This window comes from Lates calcarifer, linkage group LG15 (assembly GCF_001640805.2).
Source record: "Lates calcarifer isolate ASB-BC8 linkage group LG15, TLL_Latcal_v3, whole genome shotgun sequence".
NCBI lineage: Eukaryota > Metazoa > Chordata > Actinopteri > Centropomidae > Lates > Lates calcarifer.
In genome coordinates this window covers 4,728,458-4,748,617 of record NC_066847.1, presented here as the reverse complement: position 1 = coordinate 4,748,617, position 20,160 = coordinate 4,728,458, and the positions used below count along the sequence as shown (strand labels likewise).

At 39.6% G+C, this 20,160-nt stretch overlaps 1 protein-coding gene and 2 long non-coding RNA genes across 6 annotated transcripts in view; 2 read left to right on the top strand and 1 right to left on the bottom strand.

Annotated features, from left to right (window-relative positions):
- The window catches only part of LOC108899518 (inactive phospholipase C-like protein 2), a 37,599-nt gene extending 33,731 nt beyond the window's left edge, over nucleotides 1–3,868 (top strand). The window contains exon 6 of one of the 2 annotated variants that reach the window (XM_018699999.2): nucleotides 1,245–3,868. In XM_018699999.2, the coding sequence (XP_018555515.1) occupies nucleotides 1,245–1,448 (204 nt within the window). In that variant the 3' untranslated portion in view covers nucleotides 1,449–3,868. The other variant, XM_018700000.2, reaches the window with a different exon arrangement.
- Nucleotides 3,869–9,245: 5,377 nt separating this feature from the next.
- LOC108899397 (uncharacterized) lies at nucleotides 9,246–12,763 on the top strand. 2 transcript variants are annotated; one of them, XR_001963543.2, is made up of 4 exons: nucleotides 9,246–9,611; nucleotides 11,011–11,095; nucleotides 11,766–11,840; nucleotides 12,170–12,763. It is a non-coding gene; the product is annotated as an uncharacterized LOC108899397 (long non-coding RNA). The 2 variants fall into 2 exon arrangements; XR_001963542.2 differs by having other exon boundaries at nucleotides 9,248–9,611; nucleotides 11,766–12,763.
- A 79-nt stretch (nucleotides 12,764–12,842) lies between these two features.
- The window catches only part of LOC108899396 (uncharacterized), a 37,886-nt gene continuing 30,568 nt past the window's right edge, over nucleotides 12,843–20,160 (bottom strand). The window contains exons 3-7 of one of the 2 annotated variants that reach the window (XR_001963541.2): nucleotides 18,240–18,328; nucleotides 16,185–16,248; nucleotides 15,342–15,563; nucleotides 14,494–14,549; nucleotides 12,843–12,973 (exon numbers count right to left, since the gene is read on the bottom strand). This is a non-coding gene — a long non-coding RNA (uncharacterized LOC108899396). Of the gene's footprint in view, nucleotides 12,974–14,493; nucleotides 14,550–15,341; nucleotides 15,564–16,184; nucleotides 16,249–17,346; nucleotides 17,877–18,239; nucleotides 18,329–20,160 lie in introns of those variants that run through there. The other variant, XR_007814679.1, reaches the window with a different exon arrangement.

The window sequence follows — 20,160 nt, the reverse complement described above, 5'->3', positions numbered from 1 at the left end:
CCTCCACCTCATACCAACCTTTAAAAGATCCTCATGTGCCTCCACTGAGAGATCAGGGATAAAATACTATGCTATATCTAAATTTAGAGGCAAGTTGGAGACGGCACCATAACAAAGAAAAACCATATCTGATTTAACTCACTCAACTTAAAACTCAACAACACGCAACAACTCTTCGCTGGCTCGTCAGATTGACCCTTGAGAATTTGGAGGTGGAGACAGTTGACGTCTGACGTCTCCGCTCTGTTGATTGGTCACAGTCAGCACCCACGGTCTGTGGCCTTTGATCATCAAGAAGATTATGGAGTGAAAAAAGAGGTAAAGTGTTCAGGCTTGAAGAGCAAAGTGTTCTATATGATATTAAAAAGTCTTGAATTTAAAGATATCTCTGGGATTTCTGAGTATAAATGATTGATAGAGACAAAAATCCTATGAATTGGTGCAGTATGGAGCAAGAACAGTGTATCATGCAACTGTGAATAGATGCTGCAGTGTAATTCAATTCAGTGGACGATTGCCCATGTTTGGTTTTGCCACTGACAGGCTCAGATTTGTTATAAGTGTCTGACAACATTATGGACAGGACTCCTACAGAGATAGAGCTTTTAATTAAAGAGTAAAATCCTCTTTTTTAAACTAGAAACATCACTATACATCACTACCAGACTCCATTGACAAAAAACTTAATTCTACCGAGCGGAACACAGGAGCTGCTGCAGTACTGCTGCCTTAATCGATCGGTTTGCTTGTGCTATTGTGTAGTACTGAATACTTCTTCCACTTGTCAAAGTCACACAATAACACAAACAAACTAACCGTTTAAGGCAGCTAGTACTGCAGCAGCTCCTGTGTTCTGCTTGGTAAAATCACTGTTTTGGTCAGTGGAGTTTGGTAGTAATATATAGCAATGTTTCTGGTTATGTTCCTCTTAATAACTCATAACATTAATAACAATCTGAGCCTGTCAGTGGCAAAAACAAGCAGTTTAGTGGACGTACTTTGATGTGGGCAGTGCCCATTGAATTACACTGCAGCAGCTGTTTGCAGTTGCCAGGTGCACCATTCTTGCTCAATACTGCACCGATTCCAAAGATTTTTATCCCTGTCAGTCATCACCAGAGTTATGGTATAATTTGGTGAACACTGCAGAAACCCCGGCTCGCCTTTATGTCTCCTGTATTATCCTGCTGCCGTTCCTCTAACCTCCATTGCTCTGACGCTTTGATCTCTCTTCACCCCCTCAGGGCCAGGCAGACCTACTGAAGCATGCCAGGAGTGAAGTCCAGGAGAACCTCAAGCAGATCCACTATGCTGCGCTCACCTGCAACCTGAGTAAAGGCGGAGCGGTGGGTGGCTCCTCCGGCTCCGAGTCCAAGAGCAGACGCAGCCTCGAGGCCATTCCCGAGAAGGCCACCGGGGAGGAGGAGCTCACTGACGAGGACAACTGAAGACCCACAGTCCTGCTCTGGTGCTCTCCTGGCACCCCATCCAGACCTCGACTCTGTTCCTGCCTCCTGAGCTCAAAAACCCAAACCTCCCTCTCTCTCTGTGTCCTCACCCTGGCATCACCGCTCTACACCCACCAGTGTTTTTCCACATTCCATCAAGTACATTCCTGTATCCCCAAGCACAGCTGTAACCTCTTACAGACGTCTGCCTTGTAATCATCAATAAAATGCCACCGCTACTCCAGGACACAAATCCCTCTCAAGTTCAGAGCACAGAAAGGTCTCAGCTTAAGTTTTCGGAAAATTCCTGTCATTATTTCAAAGTCTTAAAATGTTCAGGCTGGAAAAAGTGTGCGACAAGTGTCTTGTTTTTTTTTTTCTTTTAAACATTTGCTGCACATCTGATGCTGCCGAGCCACAAGTCACATAAATGCTAAATCTATCTCACAGAGTCAAGCAAAGATAACCTTTAGGAAAAGTGCAAAAGGCAGATAATTTAATCCAGATAAATCACCCTGATAACTTCCCCCAGTCTTAAAACTCAAATCTGTCCATCTGCAGAGGCTTCTCGTCCTCCATCTTTTTCCTGTCCCTCATTTCCTGGGTGAGCTGGGAGGGCCGAGCAAACTACCAGCCACGTGACCGATAAAGACATTACTACTGTTCAGAGACACTTCTATTCAGCGGACAGCAGCGTTACCCGAAGAGACAAAACAAAACGAAAAAAAAAAAAAGGAAAGGAAAAAGAGCCCTTGGATTGTTGTAAGAGATTTCTTAAAGCACAATTTTCTGGAGCTATGAATGTAAGAGGACAGAAGGAGCGAGAAGGAAACAGAAGAAGGAAACGTGATGAATGAGAGTAAAGAGTTGTTTACAATACTGAACTTGTCCATGTTCTTGTCTGCCAAAATAGTATAATATACTATGTGTATATATGGAGTTTCCTGTTACCTTTTTTCTGCAGAGTGCATCATTTTATTATTGTATACTTGGAAATATAAGATTTATTTTATAAAAGATATATGAACATGTCTGTGGAAAAACAACAAATTTTATTTGTCTGTAGATATGATTTAGAGGGTTGTCACTTTAGAAAAATAAAGTGACCTCGGAGTTTAGCTCCTACGCGTCGAGACAGGAAGACAAATAAGAGAATGTATTCATACCTTTTATTTGGTGCAAACAACAGCAAAGTCTCAAAAATCACAACCAGCAACTGCATGACAAGAAACCCTGACTGGATGTTCATAACTCACACTCAGAAAGTGTTGGACAAAGTTTTCGTATTTTAGCATTTTTCATTTGGAAATATGTACGTTAGGCCTTTATCTTTAAGGCATGGTCCTCCCATTTCAGGGCGCTAAAAGAACATTCAACTTCATGCTCCGAGTATTTTTTACCAAAAAAAAAAAAAGTCATTTCACTTTTATTTTTAAGTTATTGAAAGTGCCAGATATTTTTCGTCTTTTTATTTTTCCAGCTGTGCTCCCAACCATTTCCACGGTAATTTAAAATACCCCCAACGAGAAATGAGATGAAAACTCATTCCCTTGTTTGTTTGTCTGTAATCATTTGGTTCAGTTATCTTCCTGAGCAGAATGATTGAATATTATCTCTCAGGAAAACCAGCTTTATAAGTCTGAACAGACTTTGAATGGGAGGTCATGTACAAAAACAAAGACTATGGTTTCATTTTAACTGTGCAGTCTGAAGCTATTAATCGTATAAATATGTTTCGCTGTCCAGTACTCCTGGGCTTTGTGTTTCATCCTGCTGTCCACCCACAGCGTTTTCAGATCATGTCTGAGTCAAACGAGTCTCAACACTTTGTTAAGAATTTTAAACTCAGGTGTGGTGAGATGGCCGAGAAGATTTGAACTTCAGAGTAATAATAGCTTCGTAACCATTCCTGGTGACTGAGTAGTATTTGATTCACAATTTACCCTGTGATTTGATTGTGCCTCATTACTGCTGACTAAAACCTACTGTATCAAGTATGAAGTGAGAAAAAAACGTTTTGTCTTTAAACATGCCATTTCCTCCCACATGTTGCTTCAACAGTGCTGCAGCTTGATATTCATTTAACAGTCCGTTACTGTGTCTTTAATTAAAATTTCATTCTAGAAAACTATTTACCTGATTTCTTATTACTGGATAAAGACACTTGAAAATGATTAAGTTGCAACTAATGATTGTTTTCATTGTCAAGTAAAGAGTCAGATATTTTATCAATTAATTGCTCGGCCTATAAAACAGCTGTTTATCTCGTATCTGCACCAAACTCACAGATCATATATGTGTCTGATTTTTTTTACATCACGATCCAGACATTATTTCCTGAGAGACTGATGAAAATGTCGACAAAGCCCTGTTTCACAATGCTAAATAAAGTGGTAAAAATTCCTGGGTCCACACCAAAATTTATCGGGTTCTTCTCTGGCCCTCGCATCATCCTTCCACCAAGTTCACTGCAAATCGGTTCTGTACTTTTTGTGTAATTGTGCTGACAAACAAACAAACAAACAAACAGACATGGGTAAAATCATAATCTCTTTGGTGGAGGTAATGAATCACAACACCACAGAGCACAGGCAGCTGCATTCGTCTCACCGACAAGCCAAAAATATTGAATTCACTAAAATGCAAAACTTGGCAAAGCATCACATTCTCGCTGAAAATAATCTTAATGATTAAATTAAATTTAAAATTTAAATAGTTGCTTATCACTGGTCTTGTGATTCATTAATTGACTAATCTTGCAAAAATGGGGTTGAACAATTTGAGGAAATTATCTTTACAGCAATTTTTACTGACCAACACTGCAGCTACTTTAGTGAGCACTGTGTTCACAGCTGTTCTTTTTAGCTGCCTGAGCTAATGTTAATGTCATTGCCTCAAAGGAGGAGCTGGTTCTCCTGTCAGGCATTCACACTCATCATCACAGCTGAAATCAACAGTCGCCTTTGCTCTGTTTCAGCTTGTTAAAGCAGTGTTAGTTATGTTAGTCATAATTAAAATGGGCGCTCTTGCAGCTGGAAACCTGTTCTCTTTGTAACTGTTATTTTGATAAGATAACAATTAACTGCTCAGAGCTACAGAGAAGCTATAAACTTCCAACAAAGAGAAGATCACAGGCAGAAACCTCAGTTATCCTCCTTTGCAGTTGCACATGCAGATTCGCTCTTATTATACTTCTGTGCAGGTCACCAGGCAGTCGGACTGTTATATGAAGCATTAAGCATTTTGTAATTTTTGTCTCTTTTACCCCCCTAGTGCTCACAATGTCGCACCCCTCGGTTTATACTGTCCACATCACCTGCCGATCACATGACCCACCACAAACAAACAAACATTGTCTCTGAATTTCAGTGCTGTGCCAGGTCAACGTATTTATAATTGTTGTTGAGAGGATGAAAAACAACTGTATCGCCAGTCTCATCTCTATCTGTCACCCCCGCCCCCCCCCAACAAAAACCCTCTAAATAAACAATGTTGGATAGATTGTGTGTGTGATGTGCTGTGTATTTCAACTATCTGAATAAGAAATGTTGTTTTTCATGCACCAGTCACACCAGCAGCTTATTCCCAGGCCATAGTTACACCTATAAAATCCCATCATCCTCCTCTCTTCCTCCCCCTCTGCAGCGAACCCAGTCGATGCCTCGCTCGGCCCCCTCCTCCCCTCTCCTCCCCTCCCCTCAGGCTGCACTATGTTGGACTGACCTTCCCGCTCCGGTCAGCACCGCCGTTACTCCCCCAGTTTCCTCATTGTATGTTAAGTAATTCACATCCCAGCATCTCACTGAGTCACTCTGTTTCCTTTTCACTTGTTCTTACTGAGAGAATGAGAAAATCACTCTTGTGTAAAATGTCACTCTCAGGTCAAAGGAATATTCTCTGTTTTTCCTCCCTTCTCTGTGGCTCTTGACTCTCGCAGGCCTGAATATTGGCGTCTAATCCAGCAGTTAAAACTCAGTCTTATTCCAAGAATTAAACCATTAAGTACCAGCGCGGCCACACGTGAACGGGGATTATTTATTTTCAAGGACAGGGACACCTAGTCCTGACTCTCCCAGCTGTTTTTCCAAAGCTGGAGGAGGCACATGCATCAGTATCGATTAGCTCCCTGTGCATTGAGTGGAGCAGAGAGAGCCGGAGGAAATAAAGCTTCAGCTCGCTTCAGATAGATCTGCCTCCAGCACACACACACACACACACACACACTTGCCGAGGTAACATACAAAAGCAGGCGCCGTTTTACAAACTCACGCCAGCTGTGTAGTTACTGTTGAGCATTACTTTTAGGGCCCCTGACTGCAAATGCTCCCCATGTTCATTCGACTTTAATCCAGACCTGGGAACAGCCAAGAGATTTGCCTGTGGATCTGAGATTATGAATTTGTACATAAAAGAATTTTTAAAAAATCATATAAGCTGCAACTGCCCCAGTTTATTGCTTTAAAAACAACCACCAAAATCAGCTGCCAGCCAGTTTAGATTCTGTATTTTTTTATTTTTTTAAATGGGAGTTAACCTTTATGATCTGTCTTATCTCAGGTTAAAAGCCCTACCTGTTGTATCACTGACCGATAAGCCGTGCAAACATTCGTACACAGGACTGTTCCTGCTGCTCTCCTGCCTCAACAGACGGCCCAGCAATCAGCTAAATGTGCGTGAGGAACATGTAAACTCACCACAATGGCCCACTAATGCACCCTTTAAGGAGCTTTTTGATGAGCGTTAATGTGTAACAGAATGTTGATAAAGTCAAATGGATTTTATTAGCCATAGGAGAGTTAGAATCGAGGGTTTCTGTTTGCACTTTTGAAGCCACAGACTGTTCCCGTTGGGACTCATTAAACATTGTTCTGTAATGTCTGCAGCAGGTTTTTGTCTGTTACAGAGTTTTTTAAAACAAACTATATCTCTCCGTTGAGCTGCTTGTCAACAGATAATTTCGTGCAGCTTTAAAACTTGATTTATCCAAACACTGCTTCTTGGGGAAATGGCAAAAGTGCAGGTTTAGTTTAAGCAAACATAAAGTGAGACATGTGCTTTGTTCAGCAGCCACATCTCTTGAAATGTAATAATAAGAGGCTGTTTGATGTCAAAACATACACCTTGATGTGTCAAACTAGGGTATTCAAACTTTAAGTTCTTGAGCTGGGGCTTGTGAACAATATGAGAGTCATTGTGGAGGGTTTAGTAGACATCACCTGGAATGAATCAGCAGCATCACAGACAGGCAGACAAGGCCTCGCCGCCACTTTAAGGACTCACACATTCCCAGAAGTCAGCAGCAGCAGCAGCAGCACAGTGAAGATGAATGGATGGATGGATGGATGTGTCTGGTCCCAAGCGTCTGTGTCCCAGTCTTAAATCATGGCCTGAGTGTTTACAGCAGAGTGGTGGCACTCAGATGAGCTGTGCGGGAAATGTTTGGACAAGGTGTAAAACAAAGGGCCGTGCAGCTCGTGCTCTCAGTGAAGACGCTTTCTGTTTAGATGATCTGAGTTAGATGTCTTTGTGTCCTGTGGTGGCTCCACCGCCGCTGGCAGAACAGTTTGTGTCGCTGCTGCCGGTCGTCTGCAGAGTTCGCCGCAGCCAAACGGGGTTTGGCACGCTGTGACAGCCTCCAGATACCTTTTACAGATGAGGTCCCAAATGGAGTAAAGGTCAGTGAATGCATCACACTCAACCTGCATCCTTCCCTCCCTCCCTCTCTCTAACACCCTGTTTCTTCCTTCTTCCTTCAGGTTATCGATCCATCTTGCGAGCCTTCCACTGAGAGCTCCGTTCCCGTCTCAGATCCATAGCCTCTTATGTGGCCTCATCAGCCGGGAGTGGAGTGACATTTAAGCCCAGCTGGGAGACCATGTGAGTGTACAGTGCTGTCTGTGACCTGTGAGGCGAGTGTGTAGGGTATATCACCAAAACAAATGGTAAAAGGTTCTGGCTGATATGGAGTCTTTAATTTCTGACTGTTTTTTAGGTTTCTCCATTTTGTTTGTTAGAACCAAAGGCTGCATTTGCTTGTTTTAGTCCCAAACCAAGATATTTTTGAAGTGAAAAGAAGTGATCACAACTCCTGCAACATAAGTTTAAAAAAATGTTAAAGGTCTGTCACTTTTTATTTCATGAACTTAAACAGTTACTGTGGCACATGTAAATGTTTGGTCACCCATCAGCTTGTAAACACTGACAGCTTCATTAAGTCTTCAGGCCTTAAAACTTCAACATGTACCTTTGCTGAGCAACAGCGCCCTCTACAGCCACGAGTTCTCACTAACCGAGTCCGAGCGGTTTATCGATTTTCATGAGCAGAAGACAAAGCCTATCAATCATGCAGATACTGACTGACTGAAGAGGCTGTAAAAGGAATATCAAAGCGCTTCCAGGTTGAGATTTTCACTGTCTGAAATGTCAAACTGTGAAAGTGAAGACGGGATCTGGTAGACCAAGAAAACTTTCAGACAAAACTACGCGTCTGCTGGGCAGAGAGGCAAAGCAGAACCCTGTATGACTACAAAGGAGCTGTGGGGAGGTTTAGCTGACAGAGGAGTGGTGTGGTGCAGCCTTGATGCACAAACACAGTCTCAGTGGAAGAGTCGTCAGAAGGAAACCTTGCCGGCAACCTCATCACAGAAGTCAACATCTGAAGCCTGCGAAGCAACATCTGGATCAGTCAGAGTAATTTTGGAAACAAGTGTTTAAAAGGAGAAGCATTTGATGAGGAACACCTTGCCAACTGTTAAGCATGGGGGAGGAAACATTCTGCTTTGGGGTTGTTCAGCAGTAGCACAGGAAGCATTTCACAGATGAGGGGAAGAATAGGAATAGACCCCAGTAAAGATCAGCAAATCCTGGATATGGATGTCCCGCAGTCCATCAAGAAACTAACTGAAAAGAGACTGGTTCCTTCAGCAGGACGATGATCTAAAGCAAACCATACAGCTCATAGTGTAGTAGGGTGCCCAGACTTTTGCACATACCACAATGAATGCCATTTACTGTAATTATTATAATGTTTCCAGTATATTTACAGTTGAAGAACCTCATTTTTAATGTCTGTTTGCTGCAGGGGTTGCATTTACTTCTTTTCACTTCAAAAAACAATGTGGAATCTTTTTGTATACACCTCTTCACAATTAAGAAGCTGATATCAGAGAGTGTTTGGTGTTGCTACTTGAAAAATGTCTCAACAGATTAACCAATTATCAGAATTATTTAAAAAATACAGCTGGGGGTTTGGCTGACACTGGTGGAAACTGTTGCCCCAACACTGATATTGTAACAGTACCAGTGGTCTATTGTCCATTGTTGTTTATTTATTTCTTATCTCTGTTAACCACAAAAACACAAGGTATTATGGGTATAAAGAGACAGATCCTTACGTGTGATATCTAGGAGTTCATCATGGTTGGAAAGTTTTCCATTAATACAAAGAACAAAGGTCAAACTGTGATGTGGACTGTTGTCTTTACCACTACCCATAGCTGTATCTAAACATGTAGCTACACAGTTCCCCTTTTATTTGCTGCGGTTTGACTTTGGTAGTCTTTAGCTTCCAGGTTCGGTGCCTTAATGGGCATAACCTTCTGTAACCATTCAAGAGCCTGATTAAAACTATAGAGGCACACAAGTTCACCACAGTTGGGGAGATTATTATCCTGCTCATCAAAGGGAACATTCACCACCTCCTCCAAATAAGCTGGGGACACAGAGAGCTTAATGTGTTAATCTGAGGCAGAATATTTAATATTTAAATATTTATTTCATATTTATTTTTATCAAGAGACCCTCTAATAACTTCCTCTGACTTCAGATATTTCGACCAATCAGAGGCGGTTGCTCAGCGGATAAGCCGACCAATCAGCACTAGGCTAACCAACCGACCAATCAGTCTGCAGATAGTGGATGGCGTGACGCTGGTGGCTTGCGAGTGACGTCATGGGCCTAGTGTTTGCCGTGGAGAGGAGAATGGCGGAGAAACACGCTCAGAAAAACGAGTGAAACTAGGGAGTAAAATCGACATTTAAACCCTTGCTTCGGTTTGTTAGCACTGAGAAACTTGATCACCAAAGACGCGTGGCTGCTAAAACAAGCTTTGGACCTGTTTTTGTCGAATACAAGCTGGACGCTGAATACACCTGCATCGTGACGGTAAGGCTAACGAGCTAGCTAAGTGATAAGTTAGCCTTAGCCTTAGCTTAGCTTAGCCTACTTAGCCATAGCCATAGCCATAGCATTAGCTTTAGCTTTATATATTGATGATATCCTTCGAACGTCGGTCGGATGATAACACAGTGGTACTGTTTGTAACTTTCTGTGGCTTTTCTTGTTTCTCTTTGCGGTCATTTGTGCGAGTATTTGTGTTTATGTGACTTTGCAGATGTCTCTTTGTGGTTGGTTTGTGGTAGTTCGTGCATTTATGGTTGTTTTATGTCATTTTGCATTTCTTAAGTGGCCCGTTTGTTGTGCATTTGGGTCATTTTGCGGCAGTTTGTGTTTGTCTTTCTTGGTTTGTGTCAGTTCCTGGTCAATTTGCGTCTTTGTGATCAGTTTGCTGTATTTTGAGTCATATTTTGTGATCATAGGCTGTTATCATTGCTGTGACGTGAGGCGTTATTGGTCATGACTTGTGGGACAGAAACCGGAAAAACAGAGCAGCCAACCTTTGAGTCGTCCTTTGGTTTGATAGTACGGTGAAGAAGTTAATCACTCAATAAGCCTGGATGCTAGAACAAGTTTTAGAGCTGTTTTTGTTGGGTAGGAGTGGGGCTGGACGCCCAGCAGCCTTAATGGCGACGCGAAGGTAAGGCTAACAAATTAGCTAACACTAGCCTTCTCTCTTAGTGTTATCTTGTAGCTTCGTTGTCTCTTTGTGGCCTGATTGTAGTTGTTTGTGTCTTTGCTGTATTTTTGCATTGTTTTGTGATCGCTCTTGTGTATCTTTCTTCGTTTGTGTCCCTTCCTGATTATTTTGCCTCTCTTTAAGAAAATATGTGTTAGGAAGAGGTAGATTTTTCCTTTTAGGTTATTCTGGTAGATATTTCCTGTCTGACAGCATGGCCTGCTTTAATTTTAACCACGTTTATGGAGGGTAGTAGTTTATTTATTCTGATTGGCGTTATTGTTTTCACGGTTTCAAACAACTCATTGCGTTTCATCTGTAGGTTTAGATTCTGTCAGTGTTCATCGTTCAGGAGGGAACAGCTGCAGGTTAGCAGGGTTAGCAAAGCTGCCCCTATCGTTAGCTTAGCTTGTCTCTAGTTTCTCAGCTTTTTAGGTTAAGGTTCCTTCAGTGTTCATCGTTTTGGTGTTTTTATTGTGAGCCGAATCAACCACAGAGGTCGTCTCCTCTTCAAAACAAACGGATTAAATGTTTAAAATCAGTAAGACCACAGAATGAAGCAGTTTCATGCTAAAAATTAGCATTTCTTTTTGACGCTCTTGGGCATATGTAATATTTATGTATGTTTTTGGATTAAATTGCTGCTGAGGAATAGGCAATAGTGCATTGATGATTTTCCACTCTGTATTTCTCTTTTATTTCCTCCAGGTGTCAGCACTTTGTCCACGAGAGCAGAGACCACAGACCAGAAGAGAAAACAAGAGACCGAGGTATCCAGGGCCACTTTAATCAGGTAATTCAGAAACAGCATTACATCAACTGTCCACCAGAGAGCACTGACATTAGCACACAGATACCATGTATATACAGTTGTACATATTAACTGAAGTTAAGTCTGAATAGTTTGTAGTTTGTGTCAACAGCATCTGCAGGTCTTACAGCTTTTAATTCACTTTCTTCATAATACAAGACTACAAGAAAGTCTCAGTATTAATTTTAATATTTAAAACTTTAAAAAAAACTTCTTTAAAACTAAAAAAATAGCGCGTATGTGTGCAGTTAGAGACAGAGATTATGTTATACTGTAGATCACACATGCACAGGCTTTCAAACAATAGAATTTATTTTACCTCTTAAGTGCACAACATGTCTGTACATGAATTACAGCAGACTGTAGACTAGTGTGTTTGACACTGACATTTTCGTCCTCATTGTGATTTTTGCTTTTATATTTGACACAACACAAAAAATGTATCAAAATCAATGTTGTTAATTATTGACATATCCAGACTGCAGACTTTTTTTTCCCACAAACAATAGTGGCATCATGTAGCGTTAAAATCCTGTACATTAATAAATATTTGAAAGGTCAAGGGTTGTGCCCATTTTTTGAAACACCCCCATAATGTTGATGATGAGTTGGTAATAATGTATTGATAATATATTTCTTTTATTTCCTCCAGGTGTCTCCATGAGTCAAGAGACCACAGACCAGGCGAGACCAGACAAGGAGAGGGCTCCAGGACCACTTTAATCAGGTAATTCAGAAATGGCATTACATTCACTGTCCATCTGAGGCATTACTGACAAAAACCAGACTGAACTCATTAATAAAGTTTATTTAAATCGCTATTCATCATGTCTAAAGTCAAAAGAATTACACACCTCAGCTAAAATGAAAGAACCAGTGTATCTGTAATGTTCTCTCTCAGCTCATGTTTAATTTTCTCCAAGATCTTAAGGTTAAAATGTTCCTGTTAAGTATAGGAAAGATAAAGACCAGTTATGCCTTGCTTTGAATAGTCATTTTTAATTCATTTCATGTATTCTGGATTTCTACTAAACGTTGGTCTTTTTGTTTTTCCAGGTGAATTCACAGAAACCACTGGATCCAGTGAAGGTAGGAAAATATTTTTATTTCTTCTTCTTCCACTTCTAGACTGTCCTTATTCCTTTTTAGAACAAATCTGAATCAGTGTAATCACTGATGTTTTAGTAGGAGTGCTACCACTACTACGTTCTAAATTCAGCAAAACTTTTTAATTAATTACTTTTCTAAACTATTTACATGTCTACAAGTTATCACAGTAGAGACCATGGTTGTGTAACTGTCTTAAGTTTAAAAACAGATCAGGAAACAAAATAGTCCTGAAACTTCACTTAAAGAAAACTATTTACTGAATTAGGGAAAAAAGTTTAATTATCTCTAATTTTATTCATACTAATTAAGGTAATCGCATGATGGCAGGATAATCATTACAGCATTAATTTTCTGTCTTGTTTTACTGTAATTATTACTCTTTACATTACAATAGTTTATATGAAGTTTCAGGAGTATTTTGTTCCTTGATCTGTTTTTAAACTTAAGACAGTTACACAACCATGGTCTCTACTGTGATAACTTGTAGACATGTAAATAGTTTAGAAAAGTAATTAATTAAAAAGTTTTGCTGAATTTAGAACATAGTAGTAGCAGCACTCCTACTAAAACATTACGGATTACAATGATTCAGATTTGTTCTAAAAGGAGATAAGGACAGTTTAGAACTGGAGCAGTAGATTTATTGATCAGGTTCAGTGATTAACATGTGTTCTGTCTCTGCAGGAGGAGGAGGAGGAGGAGGAGGTGGCAAGGGCAACAGCAGCAGGTTCTGGACTGGAAGTTCTGGACCTGAAGTGGCGGAAAGAAAACAACAGCGTGATGAAGCTGTGTGTGTGTGTGTACTGTCTCTCCACCCACACCCCCCCACCACCACCCTCCCTTCCCTCCCCTCCCTCCCCCCCCCCCCCCCCCCCCCCCCCCCCACCAACCACCCTCCCCTCCACTAGGAGGCACTTTGTTTTATTCACTCATTTCTAAGACAGTGTAATGTAGCGGTCCTCAAGCCGACAACTAGTTCTGTTAGCTTAGCTTGTACAGATATAAAGGACTGTGGCTCTCATTGGTGACTGTGAATCTTTAACATGTTAAAACAATCATGATTTTCCTCACAAAGATGGAAGCTCAGCTTTTACCTTAAGAAATAATTCTTGAACCAAAGTTTTAAACTTAAGACACAGATTTTTCTTTTTTAAGAATTTAGTGTCGTTTACTTTTCTATCTTTCGACAGTTTGAACTTCAATACCCAGAAACCCTCTCTGCTTGTAGTTTGCGGATTTAAAAGTTCCACATTTTTATTGTTTGATTTTCTCATCCACAGGACTCAATCAACCAGCAAATCCCAAAGAGACTTGCTGGTTGATCGAATCCTGTGGATGAGAAAATCAAACAATAAAAATGTGGAACTTTTAAATCCGCAAACTACAAGCAGAGAGGGTTTCTGGGTATTGAAGTTCAAACTGCCGAAAGATTGAAAAGTAAACGACACTAAATTCTTAAAAAAAAGAAAAATCTGTGTCTTAAGTTTAAAACTTTGGTTCAAGAATTATTTCTTAAGGTAAAAGCTGAGCTTCCATCTTTGTGAGGAAAATCATGACTGTTTTAACATGTTAAAGATTCCCAGTCACCAATGAGAGCCACAGTCCTTTATATCTAAACAAGCTAAGCTAAAGTGACTAGCTGTGAGCGTGAGGACAGCTACATTACACCGTATTAGGAATGAGTGAATAAAACAAAGCACCCCCTAGTGGTCAAACGTCTGTCATTATCTCTGCTGTGGTTTGTTAAATGTCTGGAACAAAAATCAATAAAAGTGTCTTACTAAACTTTTTTCTTTATTTGCACATGAATTATAATTTGTAGAACTAAACTAATAAACTAATTTTATCAAGCAAAAATGCCAGATATTATCTGAATATGCTGCATGCTTGCTACTGGAATAATTTGACATGTACAATATATTCTACCCTAGATTTTACATTATTTTAGCCAACATATTAAGATTATTATTAACCAATTTTTTTTTTTAATTGACAAGATTAAATGATTGTTATTGGAAGCATTTTACATTAAATTGACTTGAACAAAAAGGCAAATGTAGATTAAATGACAAATTGTCCTAAATTAATCTATTTTATACAAACTGGGGAATACAGCCAGATTAAAAGGTTTTGTATTTTTGCAACTACAATAGAAACTGATTAATAGTTAACTTTAATTTAGTGATATTTGTTCCAGACAAAAGTTTTTAAATGGTCAAAATGCAGCAGAGATAATGACAGAGGCAGACTGAAAAGACATAAACACTGACCTGTAAATCCTCATGTCTGTCTCTTCTCTCTCTGATCTGCTGGCTGAGGTTGAGTCCTGTGGAAAAAATCAGAGACAACAAACATTAATGTAAAGCTGCAACTGTTTAAACCATCAAAAAATAAAAGCACACATAGTAGAGTATTGAAATTCCAACTATCAAAAGATGGAAAAATAAGAGACAAAGTCCACAAAGAAACCAGTGTGTGGACTGGACTTATCAGATGGGACTGAACAAGCTCAAGAATCAAATTAGATTTGTACACAATTAAGGCCATTGGCTTAATGCTGGGTACAGTGAAGGATTCTACTGTTTTTCACTACAAATACCTGCATTCACTGAAGGAAAAGACAGTAAACTAGAAAAATAGTTAATGTGTGTACTCATGTTGAAAAGATTATAGGATTAGTCAGAGGGAAATTCTGCAAATCAAGGCCACGTCCATCGAACACATGGCAACAAAACCAGGCAAGTCACTGGCTCACACACTGGAGTTATTTTCTGTGTCTTCTCAAATGTATCTGTCTGGAGTAAGAAGTTACATGAACTAGAGGAACATGACCTGGGAAGAGGTCATGGCTGATTTGTCATTTCAAGGTAAAAGTAACAAAGCCATGTATTGCAAACCATCACAATAATTACTGACAAAAGTTAAAGGGACCGAACCAGTACTTTTACTGAAGTAGGATTTTTATGCAGGACTCTCAATGAACTAGATTCTTCTTCTATCACAGCTGAGAACTTACTGTGTCAGCCTAATTCAAAGTTTACATACATTATTTGTTGTCTGCCTTATCCAGCTGTAGTCTGAGACACTGTGGGTATACTTATTAAGACAATTCATTTACCTTGTCAATCAATGCACATCTCAGCCATGTCCTCTGGCTCTGGGTTCTCAGCTGACTCATGGAGATCAAGAAAGGCCTCTGCACCTTCTGTCTGTCTTTGCCGATCGTCTCTGGACTTCATCGTCTCCTCTTGCTGACGTGATGCCAGGAAACATGGGCTGGCCTCTCTAATAACAGAGGTTAACTGTAGGAGCCCAGTCTACAGACACGGCCTTTTAAAGCCTAAAGAGAGCAACAAACCATAATTAAACACTTGAGGCAATAATAAGGTTGTGCTGCATTCCTGAATCACTCTGGACTCAGAATGAACACACATACACAAAGGTTAACATAGGTTTTAACAGCAGTTAATTACTGTAAGCCTGGTTGTTTTATACCGCAATGATATTTTAACATCGTATTCTGACAGTTAAAAAGACTACAGTTGCTATATTTTATATTTTACTAATGAAGAACCAAAACTTTGTCCAGGATTTTTGATAATGTACAATCAAACTGAGGTAAAGATATTTTTTCAATCCTACCTTGGCTAATATTTAAAAATAACTCCAAATACCAAATATTTGCTTCAATCCAAAGCTTCTAAAATGTGAAAATGTAATAGTTTTGTCATATGATTGTAAATGAAACACTGCTGATTGGACAAAACAAGACATCTGAAGACGTCACCTTCTTTTCTGCCATTCTATAGATATGATTCATCAGTTATTTTTATATTAAATACTACAGTCATTAAAAACCAAGGTTTGACCTGGGATTTAAGCAGTAACTCTGTTTCTGACATCAGTAATTCAGCTCATCAACACATCTTTTTTACACTGGGTAAATCTTTAGGACACATACCTCTTTGATCTGTAGGGAGAGAGCTGGTATTTCCATCTAGGTGGCGGCAGCTGAAAGAGCAGACCTGGAAAACAAAAGTGCAACACAAATTAACTAACTAATAAAAAAACAAGTAACACAAGCTTTTCACCACCAAAACTTTATCAATGTAGAAGAATGTGACACTGAAACATGAAAACCTTTCCAATCACCCCTGGAGTTTTGGATGTATAAATTAATTATTTTTTTAAAATAAGACCTTAGCTGACCTCAGAGAAAATTAAATTACATTTTTAAACCATAATTTTCATTTTCAAAGATTAAATTCAACTGTTAACATTTTAGTTTTACTGTTATGACTTCTAGCAGTAATCTCAACTCATTCACTGTGGAGGGGCACAGAGTTAACACCTAGTTTTCAAGCCTGTATTTAACACAACACTGTGCTCAATCATGTATCCCAGTCACTTTAAACAAATTACTTGTGATTAATAGTCACAACATTCACCTGTAATATTTACCAGAAACAATCTGACCACAAGAAGGCACAAAATGACCAGTAATGGTAAAACTGCAAAAAAACCACAAGGAGACAAGAAGCTGACCAATAATAGATGTAAAATAGCAAGACACAGACGTAAAATTGTGCAAATTACCACAAAAACACAAAACTACCTACAAACATATAATAGAGACAAAAAAATGAGACCCGAGATGATGCCAAATGACCTCAGAGACACAAAACAACCATGAAATGCTTGTAAACATACTATCAAGAGGTGTTATCATCTGTTCACGTTAGACCCAGAACTCATGTGGAAGAAGCGTCAGTCATAGAAACACATTCACTCACAATACAAACGACTGAAAACGAAAATAATGGCAAAACGTATCTTTACAAAATAATGCTGAGGATAATGCTAGCAGCTAATCAGTAATCCCTTAGCACAACCTTTGCGCCGCAAGCTGCCGCAAACGTTGACGACACAGGTCACACTCACGTCGACCACAATAATAAACAATTCAAATGACTTCAAAAGGCACATAACGACGCCTTAGTCACAGAAACACAAACACAAGCAATAAAAACAACTACAGCTGGAAATCCGGCCAGAGGAGATCATTAGAAGACGAGGCTAATGCTAATGCTAACTTCGCTAGTTGGTTAGCTTGTTAGCCTTACCCTAGCGCCTAGCAGCGTCCAGCCTCACTCGTGTTCGACAAAAAAAGCTTAAAAGCTTGCTTTAGTTCAGATGTCTTCAGATGTGAAGTTTCCCATTGTTGTAACAAACCGAAGCAACGACTCAAACGTTGTTTTTTTTCCGTATTTTCACTCGTTTTTCAGGCTTTGTTTCTCTGTCGTTCCGCTCTCCCCACCGTGGACCAGTCCAATGACGTCACACGCCAGCCACGTTCAGCACGCTATCCACCATCGACAGAGTGATTGGTCAGCCGATTCGGCTAGCGCCGATTGGTCGGCTGGGCCGCCTAGCAACCGTTTCTGATTGGTCGAAATAACTGCAATGGCGGAAGTTGTTCGAGGGTTCAACCAGTCCTAACCTCTTTATACACAGTCTATGATTCTAACCAATGGAAAAAGTGCAGACTGAGAAGCGCTCAGAGAACAGCTGTATGATTATGTAACTAAAGATTATACATTTTATATAAAGTCTACAAATACCATTAAAGCACACAGGGATCAATCACCAGCAAAACTACAAAAAGACTACAGAACTTCCGTTACAGTTTCTTAAATAAAATGAAAACTCCACACATTCATTTTGTGTAATACAAAGACATTTTCCAGCAACAAAAAAATCTTACTTTTAATCTTAATTTAACACTTAATAATATAAATCAATGTGTTTTCATAGTATTTCTACCAGATTGTGTTGAGACTTTACTTATTCTGAATGGATTTTTTGGGCAGTAGTAATCACAGTCTATATATGTGTGACCATATTTTCAAACTAGCTCCATTGCAGTGAAGAAAACCTAAAAGCTACATGACTGAATCAAGATTCTAAGAAAGACTAAAACCCCCACAATATCTTGATGTGGCCACATCAACTGCACCCGTTAATCCTTAATGTCCAAATGGGGCTTGAGTCACAGATGAGGCGGACACTTGTTCGTCACTGTTGGCCGGGAAAGTCTGCACTTACCTAAGAAGAAAGGAAAAGAAAAGGAGGTCAGTTAGTGTTTAATTAGAAGCACAGACCAGAATCACTTTAGTAATAAACTGGCAACAACTGACAAGCAACTTATTGTAGAAGATAATCTGACAATATATGTGCGTCCTATTATTTTAAGCGTAGCTAAGTTTACCCTCAGTGTTCTCCTGAGAATTAAATAAAGCACCAATAATGATGACGACATGTCTTTGAAAAGGGTCAGTGTGCCAAATCAGCGAAGGAACACAAACAAAAGTTGCTCAGTTTTTCTATCTACATCTGTACTTGCTTCTGTGCCCTCTCTTCAAAAATCTCTTTGCCTTGAGGCATCCCGGGCTGGCGCCCATCAACAACAAACACACTGTAGCAGAGTTACCTTTTCTACCCTTCATATCTTCTCTTAGTAAATATTTCATGCTCTGCTAGTCACTAAACTGCCTGTCCCAGAGCGCCTTCTTTCCCCTTTGTGGGAAGCAAGTGGTTGCTCTTCAGCAGCACTTAGTGCCTTTGCTGCAGATTGAGCGTTGCCATGATCATGACCGAGTCATGAGCCCCAAGGCACAGTTAAAGGAGAGACTGATGAGACATATACAAGCAAGTTTCAGAGGAGCTTCACTAAATGCAGACATGCTCACAGTGCTCATCTTAGGGCCTTTTCTTTCAAAGGCAGCGAGGAATGTCCTACAAATTGGGCAGCTGCCGTGGATAACACAACAGCCAATAACACTGTTTCCTTCAGCTGGAAGGATGAGATATTGTCTGGCATGCTTATCTCAAGAGATACTTAATGGAAGGAAAATTTATATCACCAATAGCCATCAGGGCGCTCTGTTTTACAAGTTGCCTTGTTAAACCATTAAGTGATTTATGTCCTCAAGCAAAGGGTTTTATTTTTTATGTTGTCATAGGGACATTGAACAGGTTCGGTCTGACCAACCAGTTTCACACTATGAAAACTAAATCATCAGTTGGTTGCAGTAATCTACCAATGTTTTATGGTTAATACTGTTTGGTGATAGCTATGGTAGATACAGATTCAGAGATCAAACTAAAATTTCAAGAATTTTAGATAAACTTAAGAAAAAAGTTTAAATCCAAAGTATTAACAAGCTACTGATGGATATTTTCATTTAAAGATGTCATTTTTTTTCATTTAAAGAATTCAAAGACAGTAAAATAACAATGATGTTAAATGCAATAAAAAGCAGCAAATTCTAATATTTGAGATCCTGACCCCAGTATATGTTTCTGATATTTCTTAATCTAATTGTCAACAAATAGTTATAGAACATACGTCCCTGTAAACCCACAAACTGTAATTTTAATTTCTGTTTGTGTAAGAATTGAAAAAACCCAATTCAAAGTACTTTGGACACAGCCAGTCCAGCTTTTTACCCCTGCTTCCGGTCCTTATGCTAAGCTATGCCAACAGTCCCTCATCTCCAGCTCTGAAATTAAACATATTTCTTAAAATAAATAAAAAAATAAATAAATAAAAAAAGTCAAACTATTATGTTAACAAATGAACCTATAGCATCATCTGTCCAAAAATAAATCCTACAAACTCCATTCTTGGGTTATTGTTGTTTTGGAATAATCATCATGCATCTGATCAGCGCTGCTCCTTAAAAAGTGAGAATGTTGAGCTGGCAGAGGTTTCAGGAAGGAAGTGGTGTTGAATGACCTGTTGTTGCAGACAATGTCACACTGCAGCCCACAGTATTTCTCAGTGTATGACACAATAACGACTTGTTCTTGCCATTGAACATTGTGGCTCTGTTTGGACTGGTGCCATAACTGCACTGTCAGGATTTTGCCAGCTC